Source organism: Engystomops pustulosus, chromosome 5 (genome assembly GCF_040894005.1).
Source record: "Engystomops pustulosus chromosome 5, aEngPut4.maternal, whole genome shotgun sequence".
Taxonomy (NCBI): domain Eukaryota; kingdom Metazoa; phylum Chordata; class Amphibia; order Anura; family Leptodactylidae; genus Engystomops; species Engystomops pustulosus.
The window spans coordinates 169,305,905-169,318,170 of NC_092415.1; the positions used below are offsets into that span (position 1 = coordinate 169,305,905).

At 41.5% G+C, this 12,266-nt stretch overlaps 1 protein-coding gene across 3 annotated transcripts in view; it reads left to right on the top strand.

Annotated features, from left to right (window-relative positions):
• Window positions 1-11,998, top strand: part of GSDME (gasdermin E) — a 65,506-nt gene extending 53,508 nt beyond the window's left edge. For all 3 annotated transcript variants that reach the window (XM_072153759.1, XM_072153760.1, XM_072153761.1), the window contains exons 9-10: window positions 5,054-5,127; window positions 11,761-11,998. In XM_072153759.1, coding sequence (XP_072009860.1) covers window positions 5,054-5,127; window positions 11,761-11,997 — 311 coding nt within the window. In that variant the 3' untranslated portion in view covers window position 11,998. The remainder of the gene's footprint in view (window positions 1-5,053; window positions 5,128-11,760) is intronic.
• The last annotated feature ends 268 nt before the right edge of the window (window positions 11,999-12,266 follow it).

A 12,266-nucleotide genomic window follows, 5' to 3' on the forward strand; every position in this document is an offset into this window, starting at 1 on the left:
AGATGCGGGTTTGTGTGACTTTTATATGTAATGGGGGCATTGGGACTTTTTTTTTTTTTTTATAGATTTATTTTTGTTTTTGGACAGTTTGTCGTGCAACATGACGTTGGTGGATGGAACAAGACATGATATCCCAGATGTTATCAATCGGATTCAGGTGTGGGAATGAGCGGGCCAGTCCATAGCTTTAATGCCTTCATATTGTAGGAGCTGCTGACACACTCCAGCCATATGTGGTCTAGCATTGTCCTGCATTAGGATGAACCCAGGGTCAGCCGCACCAGCATATGGTCTCACAAAGGATCTCATCTCGGTACCTAATGGTAGTCAGGATACCTCTGGTGAGCACATGGAGGGCTGTGTGGCCCTCCAAAGAAATGCCACCCCACACCATTAATGACCCACTGCCTAACCAGTCATGCTAAAGGATGTTTCAGGCAGCAGATCGCTCTGCAGCATTTATCATGTCTATCACATGTGCTCAGTGTGAACCTGCTTTCATCTGTTAAGAACACATTTGCCAATCACGGTGTTCCCTGGCAAATGCCAAGCGTCCTGGGCGTCCATCTGTGGACGTCGGGCTCTTCTTCTGAGTTTTTGCCCTCCTACGGCCTCCTCCATGTCTTCTGGTAGTGCCTCATGCCCCTGGACACTACCAATCAGACACCGCAAACCTTCTTGTCCCAATTCGCATTGATGTGCCATTCTGGATGAGTTTCACTACCCGAGCCACTTGTGTGGATTGTAGAGTCCGTCTCATACTACACTGAGTGTGAAAGCACCACCAACGTTCAAAATTGACCAAAACATCAACCAGAAAACATTGGTTCTGAGAAGTGGTCCCCACCTGCAGAACTGCTCCTTTTATTGAGTATGTTTTGCTAACTGCCTGTAAAAGTGATTGGCAGTCACTATTGATTCCTAAGTGGACTGTTTTATTTCACCGACGTTTGATTCCCTTGTAGTTATATTGTGTTGTTTAAGTGTCCCTTTATTTTTCTGAGCAGTGTATATGCCATTTTAAACCATTTAATGTTTTTTTTTTACATATTTTTATTTTTACTATATAGTCCACTTGCTACCCTATAGAAAGTGGTATATTATTTTATATCTTATGTTATCACTTATCCTTTAACGCACTAAATAGTTTTTGTGCTATAACAGGCTTATACTAAAACCTTTAAAAACTCATCTTCCTGCAATATAGAGTCACAGATGTTCATTATGGCGCCACTTTTGTCTGTCGGCTTTATTAAAAATGTCCTTATTTTCCCATAAGAATTTTACTGCCATCTGCTCGCATTCCACTATGCTTAGTATTTGTAGCATTCCTTGTTTTTGCACATTGCCACCTCGTGTTCAGGAGATTTTCATTAAAAAAAAAATACTATGAGCCAAGCTGCAGTGGGTATACAAGACTGGTAGTGGACCCTAATATTTGACCTATCCTATATATGTTCATATGTTTGATAAATCTGTCACGATTTTAGACTGCCTACTCAAGTACTGCAATGTCTAAAACTAAGACAGGATTACGAAATCTGTCCCAATTTGTCTTACAGAGTCAATACTGTGCATGCTTAGTTCTGCACTGAGATCATACGGTAGTTATTGGAGGCTTATTTGTCATACTATTGTCTAGGCAGCACATGACGAGCGGAGTAGGACGTCTCCTTTCCTGGCACTGGATCATAAATTGCACTGACAAAACATGAACGTGCTGAGGCTTTCATCTCCTCTATAGAACAATTGAGAAAACAAAGTGTGCTAATAATAGCTCTGTTTTGAGCAGGACTTTTTTATATTTTGAAATAAATGTATCATCCCTTTTTCTCACTCTAATGAATATCTATTGCAAAATTAAAATTCAGTAAAAATCTCAGTGTAATATAACAACTAAACAATACATTTATTGTGAACCAGAGATCACTTTATTTTAAAACTCCCTTCCCGATCCTACAGAGTGTCTCAGCAGTAGAGAATTCTTCCAATTTCAGAAAAAGTGGTTATAAAAATGGAACACATTGGGGGAAGCATTGATCTTCATGATGTTTTTTTATCTGAAGACTACTAACCTCTAACCCCTTGATGCTGCAGCCCTTTTCCATTTTTTCATTTCCATTTTTACTTTCCCATACCAAACTTTTGCATTCACCGGTACGAATTGTTGGAGGGCTTGTTTTTTGTGGGACAAGTTGTACTTCCCGTGGCACCATTTACAGACTTCGTTTTTACAACTTTTACTTTGCTGTCTTTGGGTCAGTTTGATCATAGAGATATCAGATTTGTATAGTTTTTATTATGTTTTAATTCCTTCTATAACTTTTGTGGGGGAAAAAATGATCTGTAAGGTAAGTCTTTAGCTGACATTTTCTTTTAAACTATTTTGAGAACTGTGACCATTTTTAATACCCTAATACCAGAGGTCTGATTACAATATACTGCAATGTAATATTTTTACAGTATATTGTGAATATACTGATGGCCCGGGATACAGTGATTAGTGCCAGTAGGATGAGGCCCAAACATCACCGCTGTTGAGAGGCTGCATTCGGGATCAACCACAGCATTTAACAGGTTAACAACCACAATTGGCGGTGCCTTCATGTCCATAGCTCTCAAGCAGTTCCACCAATACAGACAAAGCAATTGACAACATTTGGCCATTTTATTTAAAAATGTTGGTGTGGCAGTGAACAATCACATCAGATATGTCTGAATTGTGAAATTGAGCTCAAAAAATTCTGCATAAGTGAAGCTATAAAGCACGATAAAATAACTTACTCCATTGAATAATTGGAGACAATGGGGACATTTACTTACCTGTCCGCTGCAGTTCACCGAAAGTGCATTGTCCGATGATAGTGCACTGTGCCGCCACTCACTAAGATCGTGCATCCGATATCCTGCATGCGTCGCTTCCCCGCTCAGGTCCGACTGAGTTCACCTTCTTTTTAGTGCTGCATGTAAGTGCTTGGGCTTGCGACACAATTTGAAAGTTAAAGGGGTATTCTCGTCTTGGCATTCACATTCAGTTTCACTAATCTTCCATTTATAAACATTTCTTCAATTGGATGTTATTAAAAAAAATATTCCTGTGTGAAGATAATTTCTCATAAATGTAGTCATGTTGTCCCTTAGAAACGAGATAGCTTCCTCGGATACGACCACGTCACACTCTGGCAGCGGTGGCCAGACATGCGCTATTGAGTCCTGTCTGACCTCCGGAATTCAGCAATCATTGCGACAGGATGGCTGTGGGTCATGTAATAAATCCCGGACATTTCATACACAAAAACCTTTTGTTTCTTTGTGCAATCTCTCCAGCAGAGGTGGCCGTATCCGAGGAAGCTATCTCGTTTCTAAGGGACAAAATGACTACATTTATGAGAAATTATCTTCACACAGGAACATATTTTTTAATAACATCTAATTGAAGAAATGTTTATATATGGCAGATTTATCAAACTGAATGTGAATGCCCAGACGAGAATACCCCTTTAAGTCCTGCGCTGAGTCCAAATCAGTGGATCGTCCCATGACCCGCACCCTGATTTTTGTTGCATGAAAGCCAGTGCAGCTGCGCCAAAAAAAAGATTGTATGTGCCAAATTTCCAGCGCAGACACTAGATAAGTACTGTGCAAACCGTGAAAATCCCCGGAAAAGGCGCAGAGTCTGACAAAAGTGATCAGCGCGACCCTTAGTAAATGAGCCTGCAACAAGTGTGACATGCACCAGATTTACACTACTATGTATATGTAACCGGTTGCTAATGTCCTTCTAAAGGGAGAGAAGACCCTGCCTACACAAAAATTATGTAGATTTAAAAGCCATCTACCACCAAGATGAAGGATTGTATGCAAATAAGCCTGAGGGGCTACAGGCTCCATAGATTTTCATGGAGTGCCTCAGGATTATTTGTATACAGTCTTTCACAATGGTGGTAGATGTCCTTTAACAGCATCTCAATGAAAATAAAATGTTATCAAGTCACAGAGAAGCATATTATTCAGAGAGCCATGAGCTGTGTCGCTATTGCATCTGGCGAGATGGGCATCCCCAAGTGGGATCACAAATTGTATTTGTCTCATGGCTTTAACCATATCTTTTTATAGCCACTTCTTAATATTTTGCTGATTGTTCCCAAGTTCCTTTCTGCCAGAGGTAGTATAGCCGCTACGCGACAGTTGTACTAATAGGATTACAAGACACCAAAGGTGGAGAGTACTGGCAATACGTAAAAAAAAAGTAGCCATTAGTCATCAGCGCCATTCATATAGCAATTGCTCCAAAGACTTTTAGGATTTTTATTCCGGATTATAGTAATATTCAATTGTGTAAATATTTTTGTATGTTATTAGGGTTTAGAGAGAAGGTCCATCTCATTTCTCGTTCTCGCTTACAGGTCCTGGCTGACACCAGCAGTTATGTCTCATTAATTTCAGGGGACCACCACATCTAATCACAGGCCCTAGTGGAGATCTCTGCAAAAGGGGCATGTCACTCCAGAGGCCAGTCAGTCACATGCTTTCCTGAGGTCAATATTAAGCTATGTGATTGGCTGCAAAAGTCACCTGTCACTGCTGATGTCAGCCGGGCACAGGTAAACAAGCCACTTGAAATGGCGAGAGAAATAAGGATTATCTAAATGAGCTGGACAACCCGTTTTATCATGTCTACTTACTAACCCCTTACTGCTGCAGTCTGTTTCTGTTTTTTGCTCCCTCTTCCCAAAAGCCAGAACTTTTTTATTTTTCCATTTACAAAGGTGTTTGAGGGTTTGTTAGATGTGGGACAAGATAATATGTACAGGCAGGGCACCCCCATAAATACTGTAGTATATATAGGCAGAGACAGTATATACAGAAAGGCCGTTCCCATCGATGGTACAGTATATACAGATAGTAGATATTATATAAAATTGTATGAAATCACTTCCTAACTCCAAATGTCTCCACTTCTTCCACGTGGTCATAAATCTCAGCGCTTCTTCTCCAGAGTTGTCGTAATAATATGTATTCTGATCATGAAATGTGTGTTTGCTTCTTACAGAGATGCCAGACACTGCCCTGACAATTTTTGGTGCTTGTTGTAAACTTCATCTCCTGCCAGCACTATGCGCCCTGGTGAGTATAAAAACCTTGGAAAAGTTTTGAGCCGTCGCTGCAGGTGCTTTGTGTGATCTTTGTGTGATTCATTCTTTTTGATGCACTAATTCCTCTGCAACAACCACATAAAAACAATCACAATATACTATATTATTCACATCTACTGTATGATTAGAGAAAAGCAATGGCTCTCAAGGAAGAAAATAAACATTTCTCTGAAGTGTTTCAATTGTTTGTTTGCAGTAAGTGTTATATTTACTTCTTTTCAGCCGAAGGAAAAATATATGGGAGGCAAAGCAATGGTTGGGTTACGGTAGAACAATTGTGTACGCTGCCAGCTTAAGGGAAGCGCCTCCATTTGTGTTTGCATTAGATTTTAGACACAAGGCCACGTCTCCGTGTATCTGTTTCTTTTAAGCAGATGTTTTCAAAGGAAAAAACACTTAAGCATCAGCTGCATAACAAGAAAACAGGAAGAAAAGCGATTACCACAGTTTTTTTCGCTAAGGAAAAATAAATGAGCTAGAGCTAGAGAGCGCCCACCACGTAAAGTGTCACCACTGATGTGTGCTCGCCCCAGGGTCAGGGAGTGAATATTAATAAACCTTCTGCCCAATTATGGCCACTAGTATCCATAGTTTGCATACCGGCCACAAACAACGTACCCAGGATCTGTTTTTTACAGCCCTTGTGTCATCGGTGTGTGAGTGCTCATGACAGTAGAAAAGACTGTCCAAGCCACAAACACAGACGTGACTAGGACAAGCTCTGAGTTTTGAAGCTGTCGTCTCTCATACTATGCAGCATCACAAATTCTGTAGATAGGTTATCAGTATTCTCTTTCTGGTCCCACTAACTAGTTAAAGAGGTTGTCCAGGCATTTTTTTACATTTATGGAAAGAGAGGGTTTGATTTAAATAATACTGGCATAATACTGAGTTTCAGTGCCTGCTACAGCCTGATACTTCTACAAGAGCAGGCAGAGGTCGCATTAACGTCTCTACAAGCGTCAGACACTTGTACAGGCAACTGTACAGCATCATGCAAATAAGTCTTTATGAGACCTTTTCCTCCTCCTTTGGTCCTACCCACGAACTACAACTCATGTCCTTTTATTGCTGCAGCCCATGGCCCTAATGGGAAGTCAGAAGACCAAAGCCCTGCAATACTGTACAGACTGCTAATGATGTGGTCACATGACCAGACACCACATCAGGTGTCATTGACTGTTTCCACCATCGGTAGGGAGCCAAAGCATTGCATCTCCCACAGCAGTCCAATCAGCGAGGAAGGGGGAGGGGCTCTCAGCTCTCATGCTTGCCGGGATTGGACAGCACAGGATGCAGAAGCTGCTTTCTCTGCCAGCTGTGCATTTCTACTGTTATCAGCTCTAAAGACCTGACCCCTTCACTGATATCCTGGGGGAGTTAGGATCTATTGAGAAGACTTCTACCTTCACCACAAAGAGTTCATCTATAGAAGCAACTGTGTGCTCTATTAGTGTATCATATGTATGTGTGTGCAGTATTAGTCTATTATATATGTCTGTGCTTTATTAGTGTATCATATGTATGTGTGCAGTATTGGTGTATCATATGTATGTGTGTGCAGTACTAGTGTGTCATATGTACTATATGTATGTGTGTGTGCAGTATTAGTGTGTTGTATGTACTAAATACACTCACCGGCCACTTTATTAGGTACACCTGTCCAACTGCTCATTAACACTTAATTTCTAATCATCCAATCACATGGCGGCAACTCAGTGCATTTAGGCATGTAGACATGGTCAAGACAATCTCCTGCAGTTCAAACCGAGCATCAGTATGGGGAAGAAAGGTGATTTGAGTGCCTTTGAACGTGGCATGGTTGTTGGTGCCAGAAGGGCTGGTCTGAGTATTTGAGAAACTGCTGATCTACTGGGATTTTCACGCACAACCATCTCTAGGGTTTACAGAGAATGGTCCGAAAAAGAAAAAACATTCAGTGAGCGGCAGTTCTGTGGGCGGAAATGCCTTGTTGATGCCAGAGGTCAGAGGAGAATGGGCAGACTGGTTCGAGCTGATAGAAAGGCAACAGTGACTCAAATCGCCACCCGTTACAACCAAGGTAGGCAGAAGAGCATCTCTGAACGCACAGTACGTTGAACTTTGAGGCAGATGGGCTACAGCAGCAGAAGACCACACCGGGTGCCACTCCTTTCAGCCAAGAACAGGAAACTGAGGCCACAATTTGCACAAGCTCATCGAAATTGGACAGTAGAAGATTGGAAAAACGTTGCCTAGTCTGATGAGTCTCGATTTCTGCTGCGACATTCGGATGGTAGGGTCAGAATTTGGCGTCAACAACATGAAAGCATGGATCCATTCTGCCTTGTATCAACGGTTCAGGCTGGTGGTGGTGGTGTCATGGTGTGGGGAATATTTTCTTGGCACTCTTTGGGCCCCTTGGTACCAATTGAGCATCGTTGCAACGCCACAGCCTACCTGAGTATTGTTGCTGACCATGTCCATCCCTTTATGACCACAATGTACCCAGCATCTGATGGCTACTTTCAGCAGGATAATGCGCCAGGTCATAAAGCTGGAATCATCTCAGACTGGTTTCTTGAACATGACAATGAGTTCACTGTACTCAAATGGCCTCCACAGTCACCAGATCTCAATCCAATAGAGCATCTTTGGGATGTGGTGGAACGGGAGATTCGCATCATGGATGTGCAGCCGACAAATCTGCGGCAACTATGTGATACCATCATGTCAATATGGACCAAAATCTCTGAGGAATGCTTCCAGCACCTTGTTGAATCTATGCCACGAAGAATTGAGGCAGTTCTGAAGGCCTCTCGCTGCCCTGAAAAACACTGAAAACCCTGCAATCGCGTTTTGGGAGGGGGTTTGGGGTGACAAAGAGAATCCACTTATATGTGGATAACCATGAAGTTTGGTATTAGGTTACAAAGGGAAGGAATTATTGTAAAAATAATCTTGGCAGGGATTGAGAGTCCCAGCAATGCTCGGCATGTATTTCCAGTGTGTGTTGTGATGGAGTCAGGTCTTATATTGCATTTATTATGCAGAGAAGATCAAACCACAGCTTGTCTGCTTATGAGATTTCCTCACGGATATCACGGAGACACCTATCATAGTTATATAGCAAGAAATATGGCATTTCATCCCATATACTGCACACATAGCATCAATCTACTTTATAGATATTAGATATTTGCTCGGTTACACACATAGAGATAAGTCATTGATCCTAGTGAGCTGAAAGGATAGATTCAGGTTAGAAGTCAGGGATAAAGTATACCTACAATTATAAAAGAACTTTTTATAAATGAATAGTGTAGGTGACTATAACACATTTTCTGAAACGTGTAACATAACTTCAACAACATCATTAGAACTTGTTCTGAATCAATCACTTATGCGCTGGCAGCAGGCTCCACCAACCCCAATTTCGTTTCCTTAAAACGCTGCCTGTAAATAGGGCTTTATTGTGTTTTAAAACATAATTATAAGGCCCCTTCCACACTAGCGTTGCGTTTCACGTCAGGGTGCAATGCGTGAAAAACTGACGTTTTTGGCTGCGTTTTTGTTCCATTTTTCCTTGGAGTAATTAGCGTTTTTTTGCGTTTTCGGCGCATTTTTCACGCGCGAGTCAATGGGAGACTCGAGCATTTTTCAAAGGGACCATGGTTTGGGATTAAAATGGGTTATTTAATTAAAAAATAATGTCTTCTGATAAGTTGCAAACATCTGCGATCTATTCTTCACTGTTCCCCGTGTATATTATCTCCCGACAAGTTAGCAGATGTGAAGAACAGTGAAGAATAGAATAAAAACAGTGAACACAGTGAACACAGGATCATTTAAGAGAAAAACACAGTGCAGAATAGATTACAGATGTTCGGCACATCTGCTTACTTGTCGGGGGATGCGCGCGGAACGGTGCGCCCAAAATAGCATGTGAAGAACAATATATATGTGTGTGAAGAACACATTGCAGATGTTTAAATACATCTGCAATGTGTTCTTCACACATATATTGTTCTTCACATGCTATTTTGGGCGTACCGTTCCGCGCGTATCTCCCGACAAGTAAGCAGATGTGCCGAACATCTGTAATCTATTCTGCACTGTGTTCTGCACTGTGTTTTTCTCTTAAATGATCCTGTGTTCACTGTGTTCACTGTTTTTATTCTATTCTTCACTGTTCTTCACATCTGCTAACTTGTCGGGTGAAGAATAGAATAAAAACAGTGAACACAGTGAACACAGGATCATTTAAGAGAAAAACACAGTGCAGAACACAGTGCAGAATAGATTACAGATGTTCGGCACATCTGCTTACTTGTCGGGGGATGCGCGCGGAACGGTGCGCCCAAAATAGCATGTGAAGAACAATATATATGTGTGTGAAGAACACATTGCAGATGTTTAAATACATCTGCAATGTGTTCTTCACACATATATTGTTCTTCACATGCTATTTTGGGCGCACCGTTCCGCGCGTATCTCCCGACAAGTAAGCAGATGTGCCGAACATCTGTAATCTATTCTGCACTGTGTTCTGCACTGTGTTTTTCTCTTAAATGATCCTGTGTTCACTGTGTTCACTGTTTTTATTCTATTCTTCACTGTTCCTCATTGTGTTTTTTTAATTAAATGATGTTTAAATACATCTGCAATGTGTTCTTCACACACATATATATTGTTCTTCACATGCTATTTTGGGCGCACCGTTCCGCGCGCATCCCCCGACAAGTAAGCAGATGTGCCGAACATCTGTAATCTATTCTGCACTGTGTTCTGCACTGTGTTTTTCTCTTAAATGATCCTGTGTTCACTGTGTTCACTGTTTTTATTCTATTCTTCACTGTTCTTCACATCTGCTAACTTGTCGGGTGAAGAATAGAATAAAAACAGTGAACACAGTGAACACAGGATCATTTAAGAGAAAAACACAGTGCAGAACACAGTGCAGAATAGATTACAGATGTTCGGCACATCTGCTTACTTGTCGGGGGATGCGCGCGGAACGGTGCGCCCAAAATAGCATGTGAAGAACAATATATATGTGTGTGAAGAACACATTGCAGATGTTTAAATACATCTGCAATGTGTTCTTCACACATATATTGTTCTTCACATGCTATTTTGGGCGCACCGTTCCGCGCGTATCTCCCGACAAGTAAGCAGATGTGCCGAACATCTGTAATCTATTCTGCACTGTGTTCTGCACTGTGTTTTTCTCTTAAATGATCCTGTGTTCACTGTGTTCACTGTTTTTATTCTATTCTTCACTGTTCCTCATTGTGTTTTTTTAATTAAATGATCGTTCGCGAGCAGGGGAAATACTGTTATTCTGGTCACCTAGCAACCCTTACGTTTAAAACGCATTGCACTTGCAATGTTCGCGAGTGCAATGCGTTTTTGATACGTCCCCATAGACTTGAATGGGGCGTGAAAAACGCGCGTGAAACGCAAAAATAGAGCATGCTGCGATTTTGACGCCGTGCAAACGAACGCAAGCACGCGTGTGAAAAACAACGCTAATGAAGAAAGAGCCATTGAATACAATGGGACAGAGTGCAATGCAAGTTCTGCGCGTCAAATGCACGCGCAGAACTCGCGCGTGAAAAACGCCAGTGTAGAAGGGGCTTAAGGCTTCATCCAATTGATTCGATGTTGCATTTCTTGAGTGTTTAGAAATAGTTGCAGAAAACACAATGTTAACTAAGGGTCGTGGATTGCACTTTCGTCGGACTGTTCGCCTTTTTCGGGGATTACACAGCTTGCGCAGGCATTTAACTAGTGTCTGCGCCAAGATTTTCGCGCACGCGGTCCTTTTGTGGCGCAGTGGCACTGGCTTCCATCTGACACAATTTAGGGGGCATGCCGTCGGATGATCGACTCATTCAGACAGTGTGCGAGATTTAACTTTCAAATAGTGTCACAAGACAATGCACTTACATGCACCAGGAAAAAGAAGGTGAACTCTGTTGGACCTGAGCGGGGAAGCGACACATGCAGGATATCGGGCGCACGATCTTAGTGAATCGCAGCACAGTGCATGATCGTCGGACAATGCACTTTCGGTGAACTCCAGCGGATGGGTAAGTAAAAGGAGCCTTTCAAACTCAATCAAGACGCTACGTGTGAACGTGGCCTCAGGTTTCTGTGTGAGACTTAATATGGATACAGCTGATTAGAGAATGAAAGGAGGAGTTAATCTACCTGAGAAGTAGAAGAGGAAACAGAATTCTTCTATTGACCTGTACACTTTTACTTTCTTTATACCTAGGGACAGAAGTTGTTTGACAATTATCAATTTATTTGTGTAAACTGCATAATAAACCTCTGACTTTGGCACTGACATTTTGTGATATTTGCTCTCATTTTTATTTTATTTTGTATTTGTTTATAGTTTTTTTTTTAAAACAATTGTGCAAGCGGCAGAGACATTACATAATAATAGCAATGTCAGAAGTTCAGTCCACTCCGCATCAGCACATCTCGTAATTGAAACTTGCTTCTAGCCAGGCCTCACCAGAGCCTTCTAGACTTAGATGCTTGTAGAAAACTATAAATCATAACCTCACGGCCTCCGGGATTAACTGAGCTCCTCTATTCTTTCTTTAATTAGCCAAACATCACATCAGATGAAGGACTTTGTTCAAGGACGGAACCATTGCTGTCTGATCTCATCGACCAAGGCACATTTCAGATTGTACAGAGGTTGTTCTCTTTGTGTAACATGAAGCTGGAGATGAATGAAAAAGTCATGTGTGCCATAACCTTCAAGGATCCAGGCTTTCTCCCACTCGTTCTGTACATTGCATTGTCAGGTTTTCATGCATTAATAAAAAACTTAAGGATCTGAATTATGCTGGACTTTACTCTCGGGTCCCAACATAGGAGAAAATGCATGGAGTGAGCCCTTCATGGTATTGGATTTCTTCTGGTGTGAGAATTGTGATCAGTAGAAGAAAACGCTCATGTGAGGAGTGTATACGTATTCATATAAATGTGTGGTTCTTGTCATTTCTTTCAATATCCAACGTTTGTAACAATTGGATAGTTACCCATTTCTGCACAAATATGTCTCTATGTTTTATGTGGCTAATTCTACTGAAACTGAGTTTCTGCCTT